General features: G+C 41.1%; 1 protein-coding gene across 7 annotated transcripts in view; it reads right to left on the reverse strand.

Annotated features, from left to right (window-relative positions):
* LOC122543133 (zinc finger matrin-type protein 4-like) overlaps positions 1-27,475 on the reverse strand; it is a 162,396-nt gene that overhangs the window by 71,782 nt on the left and 63,139 nt on the right. For all 7 annotated transcript variants that reach the window (XR_006309925.1, XR_006309926.1, XM_043681478.1 and 4 more), the window contains exon 4: positions 20,864-21,017. Coding sequence is in view for 5 of the 7 variants with exons in the window: in XM_043681478.1 (XP_043537413.1) it covers positions 20,864-21,017 (154 nt within the window). In the remaining 2 variants the exon portion in view is untranslated. The remainder of the gene's footprint in view (positions 1-20,863; positions 21,018-27,475) is intronic.

The following is a 27,475-nucleotide window of genomic DNA, read 5'->3' on the forward strand; positions in this document are numbered from 1 at the left end:
TCCCGGCATCTTCTCCTGCCACCACAGGAATTGCTAAACCTGCCCCCACACCTCCCCCTCACCTCCACCCAAGGCCCAAAAGGAGCCTCCCACATCCATCAAAGTTTCACCTGCACTGCCACACATGTCATTTACTGCATCCTTTTCTCCTGATGTGGTCTTCTCGACACTGGGGACACAGGACGCCTACTCGCAGAGTGCTTCAGAGAAGATCTCCGGGACACCCACACCAATCAACCCCACAGCCCTGTGGCCGAACACTTCAACTCCCCCTCCCACTCTGCCAAGGACATGCAGGTCCTGGGCCTCCTCCATTGCCACTCCCTTCCCACCCACGTCTGGAGGAAGAATGCCTTGGCTTCCGCCTTGTTTCCCTCCAACCCCAGGGCATCAATGTGGATTTCACCAGTTTCTTCATTTTCCCACTCTCACCTTATCCAAGTTCCATCCTTACAGCTCAGTGCCACCCTCATAACCAGTCCCATCTGTTCATTTTCCTTCCACCCTCCCCTCCGACCTATGCCAATTACCCCCACCTCCATCCACCTATTGCACCCTCAGCTACCATCCACACAGCCCCAACACCTCTCATTTTTCTCTCCATCTCCGAAGCTCCCAGGCTCCATTCCTGATGATAGATGTTTGCCCGAAATTTTGATTTTCCTGCTCTTCGGATGTTGTCTAACCTGCTGTGCTTTTCCAGCACCACACTCTAGAGGTCCGTCACCTGTCCTGCCCTATTTCCCAAGACTAGGTTGATTTCTGCTCCTTCCCATGTAGGACCCTCTATATACTCCTTAAAGACATTTTCCTGAATGCACTTAACAAATTCCATCCCACCTCAGCCCTTATGCTCTGGCAATCCCAGTCTTATACAGTCACAGAGTCATAGAGATGTACAGCATGGAAACAGACCCTTCGGTCCAACTTGTCCATGGCAACCAGGTATCTCAACCCAATCTAGTCTCATCTGCCAGCACCTGGCCCATATCCCTCCAAACCCTTCCTATTCATATACCCATCCAAATGCTTTTTAAATTTTGCAATTGTACCAGCCTCCACCATATGCTCTGGCAGCTCATCCCATACATGTACCACCCTCTGCATGAAAAAGTTGCCCCTTAATTCCCTTTTATATCTTTCCCCTCTCACCCTAAATCTATGCCCTCCCGTTCTGGACTCCACCACCCCAGGGAAACTACTTTGCTCCCTATCCATGCTCCTCATAATTTTGTAAACCTCTATAAGATCACCCCTCAGCCTCTGACGCTCCAGGGAAAACAGCCCCAGCCTGTTCAGCCTCTCAGCTCAAATCCTCCAACCCTGGCAACATCCTTGTAAATCTTTTCTGAACCCTTTCAAAGTTCACAACATCTTTTCGATAGGAAGGAGACCAGAATTGCACGCAATATTCCAACAGGAGCCTAACCAATGTCCTGTACAGCTGCAACATGATGTCCCAACTCCTGTACTCAGTACTCTGACCAATAAAAGAAAGCATACCAAACACCTTTTCACTATCCTATCTACCTGCAATTCCACTTTCAAGGAGCTATGAACCTGCACTCCAAGGTGTCTTTGTGCAGCAACACTCTCTAGCACCTTACCATTAAGTGTCCAAGTTAGGCTAAGGTTTGCTTTCCAAAAATGCAGCACCTCGCATTTATCTGAATTAAACTCCACCTGCCACTTCTCCGTCCATTGGCCCATCTGGTCAAGATCCTGTAGTAATCTGAGGTAACCTTCTTCGCTGTCCACTACACCTCCAATTTTGGTGTCATCTGCAAACTTACTAACTGTACCTCTTATGCTCACATTCAAATCATTTCTGTAAATGACAAAAAGTAGAGGACCCAGCACCGATCCTTGTGGCACTCCACTGGTCACAGGCCTCCAATCTGAAAAACAAGCCTCCACCACCACCCTCTGTCTTCTACCTTTGAGCCAGCTCTGTATCCAAATGGCTAGTTCTCCCTGTATTCCATGAGATCTAACCTTGCTAACCAGTCTCCCATGGGAGCCTTGTCAAACCCCTTACTGAAGTCCATATAGATCACATCTACCACTCTGCCCTCATCAATCCTCTTTGTTACTTCCTCAAAAAACTCAAATCAAGTTTGTGAGACATGATTTCCCATGCACAAAGCCATGTTGACTATCCATAATCAGTCCTTGCCTTTCCAAATACATGTATATCATTTCCCTCAGGATTCCCTCCAACAACTTGCCCACCACCGACGTCAGGCTCACTGGTCTATAGTTCCCTGGCTTGTCCTTACTACCCTTCTTAAAGAGTGGAACCATATCAGCCAACCTCCAGTCTTCTGGCACCTCACATGTGACTATCGATGATACAAATACCTCAGCAAGAGGCCCAGCAATCACTTCTCTGGCTTCCCACAGAGTTCTGGGGTACACTTGATAAGGTCCTGGGGATTTATTCACCTTTATGCGTTTCAAGACATCCTGCACTTCCTCCTCTGTAATATGGACATTTTGCAAGGTGTCACCATCTATTTCGCTGCAGTCTATATCTTCCATATCCTTTTCCACAGTAAATACTGATGCAAAATACTCGTTTAGTATCTCCCCCATTTTCTGCGGCTCCACACAAAGGCACCTTATTGATCTTTGAGGGGCCATATTCTCTCCCTAGTTATCCTTTTGTCCTTAATGAATTTGTAAAAACTCTTTGGATTCTCCTTATCTCTATTTGCCAAAGCTATTTCATGTCCCCTTTTTGCCCTCCTGCTTTCTCTCTTAAGTATATTCCTACTGCCTTTATACTCTTCGAAGGATACGTTCGATCTATCCTGTCTATATCTTACATATGCTTCCTTCTTTTTCTTAACCAAATCCTCAATTTCTTCAGTCATCCAGCATTCCCTATACCTAACGGCGTTTCCTTTCACCCTGACAGGAATGTACTTTCTCTGGATTCTTGTTATCTCATTTCTGAAGGACGTCTCAGAGAGGGTGCAGAATATTCTCGCGGGGAAGAGGGACCAGCAAGAGGTCATTGTCCATTTTGGAACCAACGACATTGGAAGGGAAAAGGTTGAGATTCTGAAGGGAGATTTCAGAGAGTTAGGCAGGAATTTAAGAAGGAGTTCCTTGAGAGTAGTAATATCTGGATTATTCCCGATGCTACGAGCTAGTGAAGGCAGGAATAGGAGGAGAGAGCAGATGAATGCATGGCTGAGGAGCTGGTGTATGGGAGAAGGATTCACATTTTTGGATCAATGGAATCTCTTCTAGGGTAGAAGTGACCTGTACAAGGAGGATGGATTGCACCTAAATTGGGAGGGGACTTAATATATTGGCAGGGAAATTTGCTAGAGCTGTTCGGGAGGATTTAAACTAGTAAGGTGGGGAGGCTGGGACCCAGGGAGATAGTGAGGAAAGAGATCGATCTGAGACTGGTACAGTTGAGAACAGAAGCGATTCAAACTGTCAGGGCAGGCAGGAACAAGGTAGGATTAATAAATTAAACTGCATTTATTACCTGGTGTTGTTTGATTTTTAACCTTATACCTCCTATATTCACATATAAGTCATTTATATAAATGACAAAATGCAGGGGACCGCACTGATCTTTGTGGCACACTTCTATGATACTTTGATCTTTTACTCTAAATTCTATGTCCTATGACCCTGCCCCACTAGCTACCTGTAAACAAGCTTGGACTGCCAAATAAACCTATTGGACTATGTGGGAGAAAGATCTGCTACCCTGGCTACCTACAGCATGACCACATAAGAAATACAGAAGCTGGCCTGCGAAACACAGAGATCAAACCTGCAGCACACACAGAACACACCCACAATGCCTCAGTCTTGACCAAACAGGCTAACAAAGAAACCAGACATGGCCAAGCTATTCCCAGACCAGAGAATACACTTCCCAAACAACTCTCATAGTAAGCTCCCAGTTAATGGTGTTGCTGAATAAAGTGATCCAGGTGTGTAGGTGCATAGATATTTGAAAGTGGATTCACAGGCTGGTGAAGAAGGCATTTGGCACGTTTATCTTCATTGGTTAGTGTGCTGAGTATAGGAGTCGGGACATCATGTTGCAGCTGTACAGGACATTCATGAGGCCACTTTCAGAAACAGCACTTAATTCTGGTCTCCCTGCTGTAGGAAAGGTGTTGTTAAACTTGAAAGAGTTCAGATAAGATTGACAAGGATGATGCCAGGATTGGCAAGTTTAAGAAATAGCTGCATCGGCTGGGGCTTTTTCCCTGGAGTGTTAGAGGCTGAGGGGTGACCTTTTAGAGGTTTATAAAATCATAAAAGACATGAATATTGGAAATAGACAAGGTCTTTTTCTGAGTGTAAGGGAGTCCACAACTAGAGGGGTTTAAAGCTAGAGAAAAAAAGATTTAAAATAATCCTGATGGACAACTATGTTTGCACAGGGGATGGTGCATGTATGGACGAGCTGCTGGAGGAGGTGGTGGAAGCTAGTACAGTTATAAAATTTAAAAGCCATCTGGATGGGTGTATGAATACAAAAGGTTCAGTGATATGTGCCAAATGATGGAAAATGGGACTAGATCAGTTTTGGATATCTGGTTGGCACGGACGAGTTGGACTGAAGGGTCTGTTTCCATGCTGTGCTACTCTATGATTCCATGTTGCAATATCATGACTATTGCCTTGTGAATGTGTTGACAATGTAACAGCATGAAATGATTAGAGCTGTTCTTCCCTTGTGAAGAAAAGGTTCAATTTCCATCATGGAGATGCTGCAGCATTATGGTCCCAGAAATTCACCATAATTAGGTTACCCTGACTCAAACACACTTGCTGCTCCCTAGATACAATTGACATTCTGTATTGGAAGAAACGGGAAAAGGAAAGTGCATGTTTCAATGTGAAGTAACTCAACTGCAAGGAGAAGATGACAAAGGGCATTGATTCTTTCCCTGTTAAAGAGTCATCTTTGGGCATGTGATTGGAGAAGTGTCATTCTTCCCACTGTTCAAAGATTGGAATAAAGTAACATATACAGCCTTTATAACTCAATGATCTCCTCTGATAGTGTCCAAGGAGAGAAATAATGGGAAAACTGAAGTAGAAAGTCAGTTTGAATTCACCCTTCATTCTTATTCATCACAAGTGTTGCTTCCACTGATTGTCTGCAAGCTGTAGCTGACGGGTTCATTAGAAAGTGCCACTTACAAGTGAGAAAGACTGGAACAGGAGGTGGCTATTTAGTACATCAAACCTAGTCTTCCAGTCAATGAGATGATGTGGATTCAAGAAGAGAGAAACCCCATGTTTGCACACTGATGGTAGGAGGACAGGTCAACAAAGCACGAATAAATCAAATGAGATTCTGATCTGTGTAAATACAGATATAGAGCATAAAAGCCTTCAAATTCAGATGTTTATTAAAAAAGAAACATGAATTTGGCCCCAGATTGGCCCCACGACAATAAACCTGATTCTAATTCTAAGATGGAGTTCTCCCTCCATTCATTTAAGGAAACATTTGAATGCTTACGTGAAAACTCAAGAGAGTTATACCGTGTATAAGAGAATACTGCGTGCAATTCTGGTCGCCCTCCATTAAGAAAGATGTTATTAAACTTCACAGAGTGCACAAAAAAATTTACAATGATGTTGCCAATATTGGAGGGTTTGAGCTATAGAAAAGGTTGAATAGGTTGGGGCTTTTGTCGCTGGAGTGTTGGTAACCTTATAGTGGTTTCTAAAATCATGAGGGAGAAAGATAGGGTGACTAGCTAAGGTCTTTTCTCCAGGGTAAGGGAATCCAAAACTACAGGACATAGATTTAAAGTGAGAGGATAAAGAATTACAAGGGCCCTGAGGTGCAACCTTTTATGCAGAGGGTTGTGAGTGTTCAGAATGACTTGTCTGAGGAGATTGTGGAGGCAGGTCCAATGACAACATCTGGATGGTTCCACGAATAGGAAGGGTTTAGAGGGATAAGGGCTAAATTCTAGCAAATGGGACTAGATTCATTTCGGATAGCTGGTCAGCATGGATGAGTTGGACTGAAGGTTCTGTTTCCATGCTATATGACTCTACGGCTCTACAATTCTCCGAGAGATTCATAAGATGTTCTGGGGGAATCAATAACAGTTACATGGTGAAACTGGAGAATCTGGATTATTTTATTTCGAGGAGAAAACAATTAGGAGATGCATAAAATCATGAAAGGTTTAGATGGAGCAAATAAAGGGAAACTATTTACATTGGTCAATGGTCAGTGACCATTTGGGCACTGATTGTTGGGCTGAGTCTGACACTTGTTTTTGCTAAATGTCAGTTTAGTCAAGTGTCCTTGCTCACCACCATCTTCTCCACAGCGGTCGGAGATGGGCAATGAACACTGGCCCAGTCAATGATGCCTACACCCTGTGAAAGAATGAAAAAGAAACAAAGGCAAGTAATGATAACGTTTGAGATGGAAATCAAAGGTGTTGACATTTCTTGCTTGTGATGGGACAAAATTCTCTGTATTGCAAAAATCTCCTTGGAATGTCTGTTACTGCCACCATAAATTATGTAAAGTACCAGAGAAATGGTGTTTTTGCCACACTTCTGGGGGAGAGGTTAAATAGGCTGGAGCTGTTTTCCTTGCAGCATTGGAGGCTGAGGGATGACCTTGTAGAGGTTTATAAAATCATGAGGGGTATAGATCGGATAAATAGACAAAGTCTCTTCCCTGGGGTGGGGGAGTCCAGAACTAGCGGGCATAGGTTTACGGTGAGAGGGGAAAGATATGAAAGAGACCTTAGGTGCAACTTTTTCACACAGAAAGTGGTGTGTATATGGAATGAGCTGCCAGAAGAAGTGGTGGAGGCTGGTACAATGGTAACATTTAAAAGGCATTTCGATCAGTATATGAATAGGTAGGGTTTGGAAGGATATGGGTCAGATGCTGGCAGGTGGGACTAGATTGGATTGGGGTACTGGTCAACATGGACAAGTTGCACCGAAGGGTCTGTTTCCATGCTGTACATCTCTATGACTCAAAGTTACAGTCAGAGATCTGTGGCATTTCAGGGCCTTAATAAATGGGATAATCAACATCTGGTGAGAAGTGGCCACTCAATGAATTGTGGACGTGTTTAGAATCGAGTTGTTAAAAGTGACTTTTGATTCATTCTTTCATGACAAGACCTGCATTTATTGCCCATTGTCAATTGTTCAGAGGGCAGTTAAGCCGACCACATTGCCTTGGTTATGGTGTCACATCCTCGCAAGACTAGGTAAGGATGGCAGATTTGAAACTTTATTGCTGGAACAGCACAGCAGGTCAGGCAGCATCCAATTCTTTCATGACAAGACCTGCATTTATTGCCCATTGTCAATTGTTCAGAGGGCAGTTAAGCCTACCACATTGCCTTGGTTATGGTGTTACATCCTCGCAAGACTAGGTAAGGATGGCAGATTTCCTTCCTTCAAGGACATCAGTGAATCGAATGCTAGTTTATAACAATCGACAGTGCTTACATGGTTACCATCAGGTTTGCATTTCATTCCAGACCTTTAGTTTGTCTAAATTGCAATGTTGGGATTCAAGTCTGTGCTCAGAACACTGGACTGGAGTTATAATGTCACATAGTCATACAGCAGGGAAACAGACCCTTCTGCCCAACCAGTTCAGGCCGATCATGTTCCCAAACTAAACTAGTCCCACTTGCCTGTGCTTGGCCCATGTCCCTCCAAAGCTTTCTTATTCATGAACTTATCCAAATGTCTTTTAAATGTTGTAACTGTATCTCCATCCACCACTTTCTCTGGCAGTCCATTTCAAACACGTACCATTTTCTGTGTAAAAATGTTGCTTCTCATGTCAGTTTTAAATATTCCACCTTAAAAATATGCCTCCTAGTTTTGAACTCCGGCACTCCATGGAAAAGACTCTTGTCATTTACTTTAGCTATGGCCCTCGTGATTTTATAAGCCCCAATAAAATCACCATTCAACCTAAGCTCCAGTGAAAAAAGTCCCAGTCTTTCCAGTCTATTTCTTTATCTCAAATCCTCCATTGCCAGCAACATCCCGGTAAATCTTTTCTGAATCCTCTCCGCTTTGATACCTCCTGTAATAGGGCAACAAGAACTGGAGACAGTGCGACAGAATAGGCCAGGTCCTTATACAAAACTTGCACCAACCTGATGAAGATCTCTCCCAGGTCAAACCGCTTCAAAGTATGAAAAAGATATGGCCACTTGACCCTGTCAAATGCCTTTTTCCACATCTAAGGAGATCACCAATCCCTGTACTGATCGCTGTCGACATACATGGATCATGTCAAGTAAACTCCTGATATCATCCATCGATCTGCGACCTTTTATGAACCCTGTCTGGTCCTCCTTAATGATGGAGGGTAGTATAGTTTCCAGCCTTAATGCCAGCATCTTAGATAGAATTTTGAATTCGATTCAGGAGTGAAATGGGCCTCTAGGACCTTCCCTTTTTAAAGAATGCAAGAGATGTTCACCTCTCTTAAAGATGGTAGGAGGAAGCCACGACTATGTGAGTCATTAAACATACTAAACATACTAGGGCAGTATACGTATAAATTCGTTCTAGAACTCACTGGGGAGCACGTCAGGACCCCGTGCCTTTCCATTCTGAAGCTTCCTCACAGCCTCCTGCACCTCTTGCTCTGACAATGGGGCATTGAGGAGAAACTCTTATTCAGGGGTCGCTCCAGAAGATCCAAATTCTTTAAAAAAGATTCCATCCTAACCCGCCCACTGTCACAGCTTTCAGAGTGGTATAAAGTTTGGTACAATTAAAATTTCCTGAATGCTGCATTGATCCTTTTAGAATCATAGCTTAAATTTCCAGTGTCCTTTTTGATCAAGGTAATGGCTCAGGGGCAGTCCTTTTCCTTGCAAGGTACGCTAGGTACTTGCCCGGCTTATCCCCATGCTCAAACAGCCTTTGACTTGCAAATGTAAGCTCCCTCTTGGGTGTCCGTGTGAGCATGGAGTTCAGCATAGACCAAAGCACTGTGGTCCTCTGCAGTTTAACCCGTGAGGGCCTCTCAAAGTATGCCTTTTCAGCTATTTTCAAACATGTCTTAAGCAAGCGTTACTGCTCATCCATCTGCCACTTCTGACTGGCTGAATACAAAATAACCAACTCTTCAGCATAATCTTTAGCTGTTCCCCAAAGAATGGATGGGCTACTGGCCGAGCCTGAATTTGTATCTTAAAAAGCCCTGATTTTAGTAGAAAAGAATTCAATAAATTTGCTATCCTTGAGGATGAAGGGGTCCAGTCACCAGTGCCTCGAGCCTACCACAGTATTCTTACTCTTAACCATTAAAACACAGGGGTGTGATCAAAAATGAAAAATAAACCCGGTCATACCCATTGTGTTGCAGCTTCAAATGCTCTGCATCATCCAAGTGCGTTTCTTTTAATAAGGCAACATCCACCCTCTCTTGTTTAAGGCTGGAAAGTACCTTCTTCCTCTTGATAGGCAAATGACTCCCCTTAACATTCCCGGTGCACCACGTAAACACATCCTCAGCCACAACATTCTATAGCGCCATTTAGACTCCAGAGAGGAAGAACCTGAACTACATATCACTGAGCTTTAATGCAAAAGTATCCACAAAACCCAAAAACTACATAGATTAAAATAACTACAGCCAATAAATCTAAAACACATACAAAACGTATATCTTGCAAAAACAGAAAAACGCCAAAGGTAATGATTAGAGGAATATATCCTCCATTCAAAGGGGGTACTTACACATTCTCCAACCCTACTAACCATCCTAACTGCCCTCTCAATTCCCACCAGCTAGGGTCACACCACATACACCGACCAACCAGCAGAGAGAAAAAACACCACCAAGAATAAGGTGAGTACTATCGACATGAATAAAAATTGCTTGGGCCAAGCACAGACAGGTGGGACTAGTTTTGTTTGGAATCATGGTCAGCAGGGACTGGTTTGACCAAAGGATCTGTTTCCTTGCTGTTTAATTCTATGATTCTCATCTTAATTTTCAGATCAGTGGAATAAATCTCAAAAGATTTTAGCAGACACAATTCATTTCCAAATCTTAAATATAAAAGCGATCAATGAAAAGAATAGTTGTAATTTCAAAAAAACGTTTCAATAATTGGTATGGAATATTTAAGAATTGTGGGGAATAAAATCCTTTAAAATATCGAACTTCACTCCAACTCATTCTTGACTGATCAGATTCCATTTTAAATCATTCCAGGTAGTGGAGAAGGCAGGTGACTAAGGAAGAGGGTTGGTCTGGAAATCCAAGGAGACTCTGTCTCAATTTTGTCAGTATTTTGCTTTTAACACATGATGACTAAGTTTCCTGGGCATAGAATTCCAGCACGATAAAGGAAGAGTGAATGGTTTCATCTGTGAAGTGAGTACCTTTGCAGCACTGCTTGAGGGTCAGAATGAGTTTTGTTCAGGCTGAACGAACAAGATCAGTTCCTTCAGACAAACAGTTTTCAGCTGGGCTGCTCCCAACCACTCCCACTCCTTACTGAAATCTCTGATCCCAAGTCTCATATGACACACACACACACACACACACACACACACACACACACACACTTCCACCCTTTGCTAGAATCCTTCTTCCAATAAGAACCCACTACTTCCAACTGCCCCAGCAGCGTCCCTGTTCCCATCTCAAGAAATCCCTGACACACTCTTCTCTGTCTCCAACAATAGTTAACAGTCTTTCTTGGTTGGCACAGTGACTCAGTGGTTAGCACTGCTGTCTCACAGTGCCGGGGAGCTGGGTTCAGTTCCATCCTCGGGCAACTGTCTCTGTGAAGTTTGCATATTCTCCCTGTGTCTTTGTGCTGGTGCTCCAAATTCCTCCCACAGTTCAAAGATGTCCAAGGTTGGCTGTGCTAAACTGTGCTTAGTGTCCCGGAATGTACAGACCAGGTGGACTTGTCATGGCAAATGCAGGTTTAGAGGGCTGTGAGGGGTGGTGTCTGAGTGGGATGCTCTTTGAAGGGTCAGTGTGGACTGAAGAGCCTGCTTCCACACTGTAGGGATTCTATGATTCTTTCAATCTTACTTGCTATCACACTGAAAACCAGCTGGTGGTACTTAAAAGTCATCTTCCAGTCAACCTCTGGATATGGAGACAATGCAGTTGTTTTGGATATCTCGGGCATTGCAGTCAGAAGTGACAAATCCACAGATATCAAGGTTTAATATCTTCTCACCAGCGAAATTGTGCCTGTTGCCAGCACAACAAATACTTTGCAGCAGTGCTTAATGACATTTCTTCAGTACAGATTTGTTTTGTCTTCTGCATCTTCTGAATTGAATGAGCAATACTGTCCAAGCTGCAGAGTAATGTATTTAGCAGAAGTGCACTTCTGAAAGGAAGCCAAGCAATTTATCATCCCTTTCTGCAAATGTCATAATGCTTGAAGTCCCACCTCATCAATGACTTGCAAGATACCACCCATTCTAGTTTAAAGCACCTTCTGTTTTGTCATACGTCATTCTCCCAAAAGAAATAAACAGTGTTAATAATATTTTAATGGTTTGCAATCCACATCAATCAAACTGATCATAAATGTCACTTTTAGCAGCACTTTATCATTCTTATTACCCTCTTCGAACACTGCTCTTGTGAGGTCATCCACCTATATTTAACCTGCATGCAAAGAAAAGCTGGGAAACAACAAGCTTTGTCCAAAATGTACGTTCAGTGACAAAAAGGGATGGTAATTGGAAAGACAAAATTCATGCGTGAGTTCTGAGCTGATTCATCAACTATTCAGGGGAAGAGGTTGCATCGTGTAATGTCACCAGAATAATAATCCAGCTAATAATAATGACATTTTGGCTATTACAAAAACTTGACTGAGGGAAGGACAGGACTGGCAGCTCAATATTCCAGGTTTCAGATGTTATAGAAAGGATAGAAAGAGAGGCAACAGAGATGGGGACGTGGCATTTCTAATGAAGGAAATCTTTACTCCTGTAATTCAAGAAGATATTTTTGAGAGATCATTTATGGTTTGAAATTAGAAATAAGAAAGGGATGATCACCTTGATGAGATTGTACAATAGGTCCCCAAATAGTCAGAAGGAAATTGAGAAGCAGACATGTAGAGAGATCGCAAATATATGTAAAAGTAATAAGGTTGTAATAGTAGGGAATTTTAATTTTCCAAACATTGACTGGGTCTGCCATAGTGTTAAAGGCCTGGATGATGAAAAATTCGTTAAATGTGTTGAAGACAATTTTCTTTGTCAGTATATAGATGTTCCGAATGGAGAAGAAGCAAAACTTGACCTTCTCTTGGTAAGTGACTAAAGTGTAAGTAGCGGAACACTTTGAGACAAGTGATCGTGATATTATTAGTTTTGAAATAGTTGCTGAAAAGTATAAATTTTCAATAAAAGTTGAAGATTTTAATTGGAGTAGGCAAATTTTAAGGGTATGAAACAAGAACTTAAAAAGTAGATTGGAGTAGACTGTTCACAGGTAAAGGGATGACTGACAAGTGGGAGGCCTTCAAAAGTGTGATAACAAGAGTTCAGAAGCATTATGTTCCTGTTAGAGTGAAAGGTAAGGCAGGCAAGATGAGGAAAGAATGGATGAATAATGGTATTAAAGTTCTAGTTCAGAAAAAAGAATAACACATTAGATATAGTAAACTGAGATCAACTGAATCTTTTGAAGAGTATGAACAATGTAGGGGCATTCTTAAGAAGGAAGTCAGGAAGGCAAAGAGGGAATATGAGATAGGCTTGGCTAATAAGTTAAAGATAATGCAAAAACATTCTCCAAATACAGTAAGAGCAAGAGACTAACTAGAGAGAGAGAGAGAAAATAGGACCCATTAAAGATAAACAAGGTTGTCTGTGTTGAACTTCAGGAGATGGGAATGATATTAAATGAATATTTTGCTTCAGTTTTTACTGTAGTGAAAGAAATGGAGGCTGGAGGACTCAGTGAAATAAATATTGATGTTTTAAAACAATTCACATTTCAGAAGAGGAACAGCTGGATGTGTGAGAAAACATAAAGGGAATACATTTCTGGGACCTGATCAAAAGTATCCCAGGATGTTATGGAAAGTTAGGGAGGAATTTGCAGGGCCCCAAGCAGAAGTATTTGTATCATCCAGAAGGTGAAGTGCCAGAGGACTGGAGCATGGCTAATGTTGTGCCATTACTTAAGAAAGTAGAAGCCTGGAAATATCAACCTGTGAGTCTGACATCAATGTTGGTTAGTTGTTTGAGGTGATTCTTAAAGATAGGATTTACATGTATCTGGAGAGGCAAGGAATGATTAGGGACAGTCAGCATGGTTTTGTGAAAGGAAAATCTCACAAACTTAATTCAGTTTTTTAATGGTAACCAAAAAGATTGATGAGTGCAGAGTGGTAGACCCTAATTACTTAGACTTCAGTAAAGACATTTATAAGGGAGACTAATTAGGAAATTTAAATTACATGGGATTCAGGGTGAGCTTGCTAATTGGATAAAAGATTGGCTTAATGACAGGCGACAAAGGGTGATAATGATGGGTTGTTTTTTGGAATAAGGCCTGTGACCAACGGTGTTCCATGGGGATCGACACTGGGTCCACTTTTGTTTGTCAATAATTTAAATCGTTTAGATTGGAATGCAGACAGTATGGTTACTAAGTTTGCAGATGACACCAGAATTGGTGTATTGTTGACAGTGAAGGTGGTTATCTAAAATTACAAAGAGATCTTGATCAATTGGGTGAATAGGCTAAGGAGTGGCAGATGGAGTTTATTTTGGATTTTGGTAATGCAACAATGACAGGACTTATGCAGTTAACGGTAGTGCCCTGGGTAATGTAGTCGAACAGAGAGACCTCAGGGTTCAGGTACATAATTCTTTAAAATTTGAATCGCAGGTAGACAGGGTGATTAAGAAGGTATGTAGCTCTCTTGCCTTCATTGCTCAGACCTTTGAGTATAGGAGTTGGGACATCATGTTGAGGTTGTACAGGACATTAGCTGATAGAATGAATGAATTTATTTGGTGGCTTCTCGGGTTATAAGATCAATTTTGCGAAATCAGAAGCCATGCCCATGGGTGGTCTCCCGAGAGTGCCTGATTCTGAGGGCGGATCTCAGTTCCCCATAGATGGTCGCAGGAGGGCTTACTCTACTTAGCTACATTTATTACTCTCATTTTTGATCAGCTATTTAAAGCCAAATTTGCTTATTTATTCTACAGAATCTTTCTACAGCAGGACCTTTGTAGATGGGAGGCGCTTCTGATGTCTTGGTTAGGTCAGATAGCCCTTGTTAAAATGAACATTTTGTCTCGCCTGTTGTATCCCATGTGAATGCTGTCTCTCCTTTTTACTCCGCAAATATTTAGAAGACTGAACGGCTGGTCCAGTTCTTTTATCTGGTATCACAAGCAGCCCCTAATTAAATTGACTAAATTGCAGTTACCTTGCAGAGTGGGAGGAGTGGGCCTCCCAGATATCAAAAACTATCAGTTCAGCTCATTGTTATCTTATGTGAATGATTAGGCCCGGGGCCTCAGTCACTATGGTTGGACATCGAAGCATCTCAGGCGAGAAACCCCCTTGTTGATCTGCTGTTCTTAGACAAAATGAGAACAGTTAAGGAATATTGCCATAGCCCAATAGTCATCAATACTGTCAAGGTGTGGAGGGCAATGTGTCAGGGTGAAGGCAATATTGCTAAAACAGCATTTTTGACACCCATAATTGCTACTCTGGGATATCAGCCAGTGATGATGGATTCTGGGTTTAAACTATGGGCAGCTCAGGGTGTGTCTTGCCTGGGTGATTTATTCGAAGGGGACATATTGATATCCTTTTACCAGATGGTTCAGAAATATGGATTGCCCAATAAGGACCTCTTCTGTTTCTTTCAAATTAGAAACTTTATACAAAAAGAGACTTCTAACTGATTCTTACAGGTCCAACATTGAGAAGAGGGTGTTGAATGTTGAGGGCACATTATCTGTTAGCAACATATCATCTATTGGGAGAGGGTCCCTTGGATGAGACTGAATGGCTCTGTCAGGTATGGGCAAGGGGGTTGGATGTTGAGATCTGTTTTGAAGTATGGGAGGATATCTGGGAAAATGCAAGAAGGATTTCGATTTGCAACAGGACCCTCACCTTGCAATTGGAGATTCTCCACAGGCTCCATTTGGCCCCAGACCACTTCGCTAAATTTAAAGCGGGAGCATCTCCAATATGTCCTAAGTGTAAAGTGAGCATGGGCACACTTACTCATTGTCTTTGGTCCTGCCACAAACTGTGGGCATAGTGGCATAGTGGAGCATTGTGGTAGGCGAGATTGAGAAGGCCTTGGGGTTGGAAGTGGAGATGAACCCGGTGTCTCCTCTTCTTGGGTTTGTTAATTCACTTTCATTAGATGCACACAAAAAAAAGGCTTTTCAGTATCCTCACTTTTTGTGCCAGAAAGAACATTCTATTACAGTGGGTCTCGGAAAATCCCCCAGGGCTGGCTGGCTGGTGTAAGCTAGTCATGGAGCACATCCCCTTGGGCTTTCTGACGAGTATGGTGCACCATAAAACTGAGAATTTCTATAAGATGTGGTGGCCTTTTTCACTACCTGAGTATAAATTTGTCCGCCATACTAATAAAAGCCTTAAAATAGCCATAGCAATTCTATGTCATAAATCTGGTATCCAGAGACAATGAACTTTGAACTTATGAATATGTATAAATGTATGCGCTTGATGATCGAGGGCTATTGCTTTGTTTTGCTGAGCTGTATTATGGTTATTATTATTATTATTATTATTGTTAAGATTTTCCTTTTTTAGTTTAGATTTTCGTTATTATTTATTTATGCAATTTGTGGGTTCGTTTTTTAACATTGGTTTGAATTGTTTGGTTTTTTATTTGTTGTAATATTCAAAAGAAAAAAGTTCTTTTTTTAATAAAAATATATTTTAAAAAAGCAAGTTTGCAAATGACACTAAGATTGGTGGAGTTGCAGATAACGAAGGGGACTGTCGAAGAATGCAGCAGAATAAAGATAGATTGGAGAGTTGGGCAGAGAAATGGCAGATGGAGTTCAATCCAGGCAAATGCGAGGTGATGCATTTTGGAAGATCCAATTCTCGAGCTAATTATACAGTAAATGGAAAAGCCCTGGGGAAAATTGATGTACAGAGAGATCTGGGTGTTCAGGTCTATTGTTACTCTGAAGGTGGCAACACTGGTCGATAGAGCAGTCAAGAAGGCATACAACGAGTTGGTGGGTCCTTGCAGTTGTATAGGACTTTGGTTTGCCCACATTTGGAATGTTGCATACAGTTCTGGTCACTCCATTACCAGAAGGATGTAGATGCTTTGGACAGGGTGCGGAGGAGGTTCATCAGGATGTTGCCTGGTATGGAGGGCACTAGCTATGAAGACAGGTTGAGTAGATTAGGATTATTTTCATTAGAAAGTCAAAGGTTGAGCGGAGACCAGATGGAGACCTACAAAATCGTGAGAGGTATAGATATGGTGGATCGCAAAAAACTTTTTCCCAGAATGGGGGACTCAATTACTAGGGGTCACAAGTTCAAGGTGAGAGGGGAAAAGTTTAAGGGAAATATGTGTGCAAAGTTCTTTACGCAGAGGGTGGTGGGTACCTGGAACGCGTTGCCAGCAGAGGTGGTAGAGGCGGGCACAATAGCACAATTTAAGATGTATCTAGACAGACACATGAATGGACAGGGAGCAGAGGCATACAGATCCTTGGAAAAATGCTGACAGGTTTAGATAAAGGCTGTGGATCAGCACAGGCTTGGAGGACCGAAGGGCCTGTTCTTGTGCTGTAATTTTCTCTGTTCCATATGTGATGCAAACTTCAAAAATACTCTGATCAATCTTCAATATTCTGTCACTTCTGAAGAGTATGCAAGTGAGGAACCAATCGTGTTAGTTTGAAGTTCTTACAAGTCAGTAAGTTTAGACTCCAGATTGTTCCCTCTGAAGAGAGATTGAACCTTTTGGAGTTTAGAAGAATGAGAAGTGATTGTTAATTGGTCAATATTCATCTGGTAAAGTCGGATGCAGGATTGCTGATCTATCTTCCACATTTGTCCATTAATGTAGATTGCTACCTTCTTTGAGAAATCAGCTCTTCAGGTGGAAACTGTTTTTTAAAAAATGAACTCAACTATGGAAACTGCTTTTTTTCAATCAACCTGTTTAGAAATGCTGTGGCACACCTCTGAATAGGACGGGACTTAAACCCAAGTCTCCTGGCTCTGAGTTAGGGTCACTACTACGGCTGGTATCATTGAAAAAATATTCACAAGAGTGGCGTCAGCATCATACATTCAACATTTACCAAGAATCAGATTCCCTTGTATAGGTTTAGCTGTGAAGTATGACCTAAAGAAACACATCTGCAGTTTGGATATAAACAACAAGATGGCCACCACAACGAGAGATGGCATTTTGTTACACTGAAGCACAGAATACTGCCACATTCTTCAGAAAATGAGTGGGCTCCTTACTGACTATTTGTCAGATATGCTGCATTAATACATGCCTCAAGAAAAATTATTAGAACAAAACACCAGAGGTCATTTGAAGTGGATTCCTCAACTGTCCTGTTACAGGAGACCCCATGTGGGCACGTCCATGTAGTGGTCAGCTCAAAAATAATGTCTTCAAACTAGACAATTAAGTGTTAATCATTAAAGATTAACTGGACATGACAATGAGCAATTGGAGACAAGTGGAAGCTTACTGGCCTAGCGTAACAACAGCTCATTTTGGCTGCATAACCCTGATTGGTTCCCATAGACTTCCTTTTACATGGTTGACATTATGATTATGCTCAACTTATTGTCTGCACAATGGAGAACAGTATGAATATCAGGGACTCTGTCACAGTCATCAGATGTCACCTTGTGCAGGGGCTGCGAACGGTGCCAGGAACTTCGAGTTCTCCTGACAAGCTGGGCAGAATGCAGTGAGACTTGTTACTTTACTCATAACTATTTGCTCATAAATGTGTTAACCCAGTTGCACAGCCCCTATGTATGTATACTCTGTAATTCAAGTTTATAGACTCACTCGTTAGTTTGCACATGTATATATTAAGTAGATTAAATATGCTTTTACACCAAAGTGCATGTACATTCTTGTAATCATTTTGATCAGACTTTAAAGAACCTAGGAGGTACTTTCAGCCTAACAAGATAGTCCAGCACTAGTTACAACATTGAGATAGGGAGCATGAACCCATACTTTTCACTGATGCCCAAGGGAATACACATGTCAATTCTCTTCTTATTTGAGATCAGCAGTCTGGATGCTGATCGAGAGTAGAGACTATGAACCTGCTGGTCTGCTGTGCATTGGATGATCACATGCAAACTTACTGAAATAAGCCATGGCTACCCTGTAAAGATATTTGTAATTGTGAAAGATGTTTCCATTGTGATTTCTATGCTTCGAGTAGCAAATGGTGAACAGATGAAATCTGCTGGCAATTACCCGTGTCGCTGTTTTCAGCATAAAATATGGTTGAATGTTATAAACCAAATCAAACACATGTTTTAAATGTCCTGAAGCATAGCTGCACTCTAATTTACGCGGCAGTCCTCTCCTTTGCCTCTATTAAGCACCATTAGCTTCAAGATAATAAGAGAAATATTGTTAAGATTGCTTTACTGTGTTCGATAGAAGCAATATGCTGAGTTATGCAAAATTAATTTTTGAAATAGATTTCCTATCTTGAGCAACTTTACAGGAGTTTGAAGCAATTTACAGTTAGTTATACTTTCCACAATGCAGTTAAAATACAATATGCTTTTCAAAGTCACTGAAACAAATGCTTTTGTACATTGGTCAGCTCTGCGTTATCTGACAAATTGTGACAAGTTTTGATGCTATCTCTGTGTTGCCAAACTCATTTTTCTCTCCTTTGCTAAGCCAGAGCACTTGACCCATTTTGACCACAGCAAAAACTTGCCACATACTTTGAACCAAGAGCACTCCAGAGGTCAATTAATGGAAAAATGAAATTGCATGAATTTGAATCAAATGACATGGATTCAATGTTGACACATCATAGCGCGAAAAGCAAAACACTGTGCATGATCATAACCTACAAGAAAATACTCAGAAACTAAAAAAAGTTCTGGGATTTACATGTGAAAGTATTGAAACCAATATGCCCATGCTAAAAGATGAGAGACTTAACAAACAATCCGGGTTTTTTTCAATATATAATTTCAGTTACATCACACTGTAAACTTTTGCTATAAATTCTGTGTCCTACGATCTTATACTCCCCAACCACCTGATGAAGGAGCGGCTCTCCGAAAGCTAGAGCTTCCAAATTAACCTGTTGGACTATAACCTGGTGTTGTGGGATTTTTAACTTTGTACACCCCAGTCCAACACTGGCACCTCCAGCTCAGAGAATACTTAGTAGATTGGGCAGCACATGTGGACAGAGAAACAAAGCTAAACTTCACATGTATGTTGTGACGAAAGGCCACCAACTTGAAATGTTAATTCTGGTTCTCTCTCTGCAGATGCTGCTTGGTCTGAGCTTTCTGAGCTTTTTCTTTAAATCATACTGATTAATGCTGATTGCAATCTTTTATAGGTTTACATACTTCTGTTTATATTTTGAAGCTGTTTGTTGTTGCATGAAACATTAACTGAAACATTAAAATGAGTTACAGGGCCAGTTTGTATCCAAAATAAAATAATGATTAACCTGTCCCTCCAAGAAAAGAAAAGCAACTTTACGATGATCACCACAAGATAGTGAAAGTTCGCAAACTTTCACTTGAACAAATCTGACAAACTTTCTCTTGTGTTAACCTTCAATCAAATGATGTTTTCACTAAATATGACATTATTACAAGACAAAACTTTGAAACAAAGTTATCATAGTATCAGATAGGTATCTTGGAATTCACTTTCAGAAAAGGTAGCAAAGGAACAATAACTGAAGCATTCAATATAATTTGTGTCCAGTATTTCTTAAAATTCTTGGTATTTGTGGAAAAGATGAAATGAGATACCTTTGGGCAAGCCACTTTTGCCTACAGGCAATGTGAAATTGGGTTCCATATTGTGATGGGTTATATTAGGTCTTATTCATTGAGAATGCATGTCTAGGAATGGCTGGTTGGCTCTGGATGGTTTCACGGCTGTTACTTCTGACAATACTGCCAATGGTAGAGCTTTGAGCTTGAACCATGCATTTGAAAATCAGCTGGTCAAATCACGAGCACTGCACATAGTGAGCTTCTGAAAACTACTTTGTTCTTTGGGTTTGGAATTTGTCCTGAAGTTTTGGCATCCATTCATCCCTGGGCCAAAGGTAATGCAAGAGGAACAGGCTCTGTATCAGCGCTAATATTTGCTCTGGTTGTGAGCTAATCTGGAAGAAATAGTCTTACAGTATGAAGTAGCACCAGCTACAGTGCAAAAGCAGCTGTTGGCAGAGCTTGCCAGAAATAAAAACCAAGAGCAATGATTAAAATAGACTGACAATCCATGAAGGCTAAACCCAAAGACCTAATGAGTAAAATCACTCAAATCTTTCTGCCTGGAAATGTTGCCTCAGCATGACTTCTAAGTAGATGTACAAAAAAAACTTAAAAGCTTGCAAATGCGAACAATCTTGCTGTGTTTTGTCATACAGATTAATTCTCCTGTAAACGTCTACGTTTCATTCAATTCTCATCGATGCTGGTGTCTTCTGCCAATTTTAGTTTATTTGAATTGAAAGCACACATTGCCAAACATGTTATTCCTTCAATTATGTTTGGGGTTTTAATTCTCTCCCTTGCTTGACACTAGGTCAAAATACAATATGAAGAACCCACCTGTTCCAAAAGGTGCCTCCTCTCCCAGCAATAGCCTGCACCTTTTAGCATGAATTTTGCCTTGGTAATGTGACTGTGCCACCACAGCAGAGGTAAATGACATATTACAGAGTGTGCAGCATTTGTTCTTGTCCACATCTCCATCATCACTTCCCTGAATGAAGGAAAGAAGACAAATATGTTAGTTGTCCTAATATCTGCCCACTGCCCCCTCCCCATCTTCTCACTAATTTTCCTTAAATAAAGACAATGGGAGAAATAACTAAAAAAAGAACTTTGATGTTTGTCACAAATACTTCCAGATTCTAAAATCTCAGATGATTGGTTTTGATTCCCAGACTGAGGATCAGTGAGAAGTTAAATAGTAATGATTTCAATGTGGTTGAGTCTACAATTTCAAAAAGGAAACACATCAATGATACTCCTGTCATAGGAATAACCACTCATAAAGGGACTATACAGAGCAGTGACCATACACTGTCCCTCAATCTTCAGTTGGAGGTGTTTCATAAACCTCACTTCTTAACTTCTGCTAACATTCCTTTTTTCAAGTACTCATGCAAATTCATTTTAATCTGTTTGCTTCAATGGCCACTTGTTTCAAAACAACGTAATAACACCAAATGTGAAAAGAATCCTTTTCCCAACCCTTTCATTCTTCACTGGATAATTAAGAGTCTGCATCTTTCTGTTTCAATTTGTTGACCGGGGAAGCAAATGTTTACTATTGTTCAAATGCATGATATTTTTGAAAACCTGTGCCCCACAGACAATGTAAAAGGCCCATCTTTCTAGATTTCCTTCATATCAGGTGGTTGGAAGGGTAGCAGAATATGTGGGAAGAGAATGGAGCGCTCATTAGAGTGTAGCATAATTGTCTCTTAAGAATGTTGATGAAATGAATGAGGAAAATGCAAAGGAAGCACTGACAACTCAGCACCATGTCACAATTCAGCCAATTGTCAGCAAAACTGCAGGACGGAAATGAACAATTTAATTGAAGCAGCTACAGTACAAAGAACAGGCATGTATGGTACATGGGATTGGTGTTTTCATGTACCATACCACAATACAGCATGGGTTGTTTCCAATGATTCAGGAACAGTGAGCTCTTGAAGTAGGGCACTTCCCTCCATTGAATGTGGATTTATGAGATTTTGGATCAAGTCTTGCACTCTCCTAATCCTCAGATTTTGGATCAATATTACCATAAGGAGAAAAATTTTTCACTGAGTGCTGCACTTCCAGAAGACCAGGCTAAAGAAATGTGACAATGGAGGGAGACTTAAATTTTGGATGACTTGAAGATTACTTAAACACTGATCTATGCAGCCCATTGCACTTGCACAGATGTGATTAAAAAGGTAGACATGATTTTCTCAGAATGAAGAAGGGAACTGGAATCAAAGGTGATCCCTTATAGAAAGACATAACCAATGGGCTTAAATATTATTCCACAACATGTCTGTTACAGACTTATGATCTCATTGCAAATTATTGTTAAAACTTACAACTTCGAACCTTGCACATGAACTTGCTGGAAATGATCATAACGTTCATTCAAGCTCCCCCAAAATCATATGACTCTAATCAGGCAATATGACTGGTCTGTCCTTTGTTTCTTAAAACAAATTCTTCTCTACAAGTCTGTCCTTCAGAAACAGCAAGTCCATTAGCATTGCAAATCGCAGGGACTGCTGGGGCTAAACTCCCCAGAAGAGTCTCTATGAAGGGAGTTGGCCAACAACTAGCTCAACCAACTCTTCAAGTGAGATGTGAATTATGGGTTGGAGGTCCAGACTTCTGGTTGTTTCAATGGAACACAGAGTGAAATTTTCTCCCAGGACTTATGTAATTAGCAGATCATTCAAATAGCTATTGAAATGATTGCCACTACATGGAGGTTCACCATGACATCCCACATAAAGACAACTGACTGCTGCTAACTGTATGTCATACCAAGTACCAATCAAATGTATCCAATTTACAAATTGCTCTATTTTTCTTATAACCCAGGGAAGTCGTTGATTTGTCCAGCACCAAACCTCAAAACAAAAAACACAGATGCTGCCCCTTCTTCCAAGATTACGCCCTCCCACAAGGTGAAACAACCATCTCAAATCTGAATGGACAATGTTTATAAAAGAACAATACAATATTTGGTGAATGCTACCATATTTCGATGGAGTCAATTTACAAGGAGATACAGGACGAAAGGTGTTGGTTTTTCGGCAATTCCTATTGTCGCTAAGGGAGAGTACTTAAATGGAAATTTGAATGGCACTTTAAAATTCAAATTAAGAGCCAATGAGGAGGGCTCTTGTGGCACAATGAAGGTGTCCCTAACTCTGAGCCAATAGTTTGGGTTGAAACCTCATGTGCTCCAGGGTAGGTTAACAACATCTAGCAATGATTGGGGGGGTGTAAATGTCAAGTGTTAGATTGGGGATGGGGAGGGTCAACCCAAATTGATTTTAACAACAGTTTCAATTGTTACGGCACAGCGGTGAACCCTTCTGCTAATTAAACCAAACACCCAAAAAAGCTCATCTCATCTCAATCTGTTAAAGTATGAGTGACAGAGAACTCCCAAATTCCACTATCTAAAGAAAAAATCAATTTATTCTTTAGCTCTAAAAATGAACATTAAACAACAATTATTTACAACTCTAAGCATCCTTTCCCTTAAATGTTTGTTAACTACCTCCCACACTATAACAATATACTGTCCTGATAAAAACCCGTATTAAAATTACGTCAACTTAATTTCAAAACCCCACAGTAGTCGTTGGCGCAAGTCTTCCTCTGGCTGTTGGTCTCCCTGGGTTGCCGTTGGTCTTTTGCTGCAAAGATGTTTCACATGAAAAAGGTACCTTGATAGAGAGTATGTTGCTGGCAGTTATTCTGGCAATGGCAATTGGTCTCTCTGTCTAACTGTCAGAATGTTTGCTTCTTTTTCCCCAGCATCAGATCGTCTCATTGGTTCAATGTTGGCAAAACAATAAACTCAAAATTGATTGGTTTTTAATATCTTGGGGCATAATTTAAACTGATTGGTCCACTTTGAATTGTTGTAAAAATAGCAACCAAAACTCAGGTATTTGTTTCATAGCCAAATGTTAAATATTTCAATTTTCCAGTACACTCTGAGACCACTAGACAGTCACATGACAGGTGCCTGCAAGCTCTCAGTGCAAAACAGCTTTCACATTCTCTTAAAGGTACAATACACGCCTTCACTTTCATAACACTAAGAGGTGGATGAGAATGTCCAGGAGGAGGTTACATGGGTAACCTATTGCTTGGTTTCCAACTGAGCTGACTATATTGGTGTCCAATTTTAATTTGATTTGATTTATTATTGTCACATGTACCTAGGTACAATGAAAGGTTTTATTTTGCGTGTGCAGATATAACATACAAAGATCATAGGGTGATTGAACAGAGGGAGGAATACTAAATTACAGCTGCAGACAAGGCATACAAAAAGCAGGATCAACATTAGATTTTAAATTTGAGAGATCCATTCAGAAGTCTAATAACAGAGGGAAAGAAGCTGTTCTTGAACCTGTTCTTGAGTGTTTAAGCTTTTGTGCCTTTTGTCTGGGAGGGGTTGATGTTGGCTGCTTTTCTGACGGAGCAAGAAATGTAGATAGAGTCTAGAGATGGAAAGTCTGTTTGCTTAAAGACTGGGCTGTGTTCACAACTCTCTAGTTTCATATGGTCCTGGGCAGAGCACTTGTCATACCAAGCTGTGATGCATCCAGACAGAATGCTTTCTATGATGTATCTCTAAAGATTGGTGAAAGTTCTTATGGACATGCCGAATTTCCTTCACCTCCCGAGGAAGAAGAAGTGTTGTTGTGCCTTCTTGACCATCGCATCAACATGGGTGTTCCAGGATGGATTGTTGGTGATAGAACTCTGATGTATTCTTTATTAGTTAGTTCTTGGTCAGTTAGTTCTTGGTCAGTACACCATGGCAGTTATTGCAATCCCAATGGGCAAAGGAGAGGGAAAATAGGTGGATACTTCCTCAGTGTGCGGGCTCAGTATATGGGAAGGTCATGCAGCAAGGGATCACAGGACTGCCCAAACCATGGAACTACATCCCAGTGTGGATCAGCATTCATCAGGAGCGGAAATTTGCAAACTGTCACTAAAATAAACAGAAAGGGAGTGGATGGGTGAATTTCATATCACCTTTTGTCAATTTGAGTTGCTGGTTATTGAAGCTTTACAATTCAGCAGCATAGAAGAGTGTAAGACAAACAGAGAGAGAGAATGCCAGTGACACTAAACATTTGTTAAACAGGCAAAATTTCATTCGAGCTGCTTATCACACAGCAGGGGCAGCTGTAGTGTTATGAAGCATATGGTTTTGGTTACAAATCACTTATCTATAAAAGATGCAGCAGTCATGGAAATAAAACTGCGGAAATGAACAGGTTTTAGCACAGTAGGATTGCATACAGTTGCAAGAAATTAAACACTACCTGAAGGATAATTATTCACAGTCAGCTGTAAATTCAAGCGTGGAGATGGAGGAGAGAGCAAATTGCAACTTTTCTCCTTTAAATATGTAGAATTAATATAAAAACAAGTGACCATTTTACACGTTGGAAGCATTTTGAGCATGCTCCTCTTCAGGAATTTGGTATTTAACAACATGTAAATGTGTTCCATGTGTTTCTTAAACGCTTATTTTTCTATGCCACTTGCAAGCCACCGTTATCTTTTACCATAAAATGTGCATAAAGGGACTTGGACCCATCAGCTGCTGTCTATACTTCCTGTTGTTGTTCTTGATGACAGTGCTGACAAGAGGTGAGACATGCTTCTGCAAGACAGTGAGCTGCATGACTTTCATCACTGCACTGAGCCCCCTCTGTGCCAAAGATTTCCACCTCTGTCAAAAATACACTGCTAACATTGGTGAAAGAGTAGCATCGTGCACAAATGAACTCACAGTAATATCTGTGACTGATTGCAACCACAGAGCCTATAACACTTCTGCTGGGGAAAATGCTTGAATCACAGTGGAGGAATTATTCTTCTTGGATTCTCTGGGCATTAGATTTGTTTATAAAGAGTTTCTGGTGCATACAGGACACAGACAAATCCTCTCCTGCTAAAAGCCTCCCCCCTCCACTCCAAAATCAGAGGCAACCTATATCAATACATCATCACGTCTGCTCATCATTGATTACTGGTCAACAACTTTCACTGAATCAGAACTATAAGGATGGATTGGCGCATCCAGTTTGCGTTATCAAACACTGCTGGTAATGCCTGGCTTCCAAACGGGCTCAAGATGGTTTGACAGTATGTAAAGGAACAGCTGAAGGACAGATTTCAACGAGAGAATTGAGGCCACAGAATGGCTGGAAATAAATGCTCAAAGTCTGTGAATTTCGGCAGATAAGGTTATCTTCTAAACAGGAAAGAAAGACCAATGTATTTGGATCAAAGAGCAACATGGCACTCTATGCTACATACCTCAAATAGCATTAAGGTAGAATAATTCTCTGAACATAGGAACAGGAATAGGTCATTCAGCCCCTGAAGCCTGTTCAGCCATTTAATGAGATCATGGCAGTTCTGTAGCCTAACTCTGTAGATGTGCCTTTGGAGGACGTGAGGATGGCAGATGCTGGAGGTCAGAGTCGAGAGTGTGGTGCTGGAAAAGCACAGCTGGTACAGGCAGCATCCGAGGAGCATGAAAATCGATGTTTTAGGCATAAGCCCTGCATCAGGAATCCTGATGAAGGGCTTATGCCCGAAATGTTGACTCTCGTGTTCCTCGGATGCTGCCTGACCTGCTGTGCTTTTCTAGCACCACACTCTCGAAAACTGTCTTTGGCCCAGATTCCTTAACACCTTCACTGAAAATTTTTTTATCCAATCCAGATTTAAAAGTAACAAATAATTTAGCAACAATTGCCATTTGTGCAAGTGAGTTCCAACCCTCTACGTCCTTTTGATCTGATTTAGAGAATACGTGTTCTCCATCAATGAAGTTGCCTCAGTATGATCAAGCAAAATTAATCAGGATCAACTTCTCCTTAAACAGGAAACTAAATCAGGAAGTAATCTCTTAAAGGAGGCAAAATAGTTGTTATCATATAAATATTATATTGATTACTCCAGTTGTTGCAGAAACCACTGGTTCTGATAGAGATCAGCCATTGTTGAATGAAATGATAGATTGAATACAGAGCAGAATGAACCCCGTTGTTCCTAGGATGAACTATATCTGATGTACAAGGTAACCTAACAGGAGAGGGGTACATGGAAAGGATGAAATGTGCACGTGACCTTTCTTTAAACCAAGTAACATCTCCTTTCCTGTATCAGCAGGCAGGATAGTGAAGGGCTACTGGACAACCAATGTGCTCGATTACAGATTATACAGGGAATTGCTGATGTCTTCTGTTCATCAGGTGTGCAACACCTGATGAACAGAAGACATCAGCACTCCCTCGTGAGTTACAGAGATCATTCTCAATCCTGCTCTCTTCAAAGGTGACTGATCAAAGTCGAGGTGCTGTCAGCGATAGAACAGCTGGTGTCATTATCCTCAGGCTAGGGAGACAAAGCGTGGAACAGTAT

Source organism: Chiloscyllium plagiosum, chromosome 42 (assembly GCF_004010195.1).
Source record: "Chiloscyllium plagiosum isolate BGI_BamShark_2017 chromosome 42, ASM401019v2, whole genome shotgun sequence".
NCBI classification, from domain to species: Eukaryota; Metazoa; Chordata; class Chondrichthyes; order Orectolobiformes; family Hemiscylliidae; genus Chiloscyllium; species Chiloscyllium plagiosum.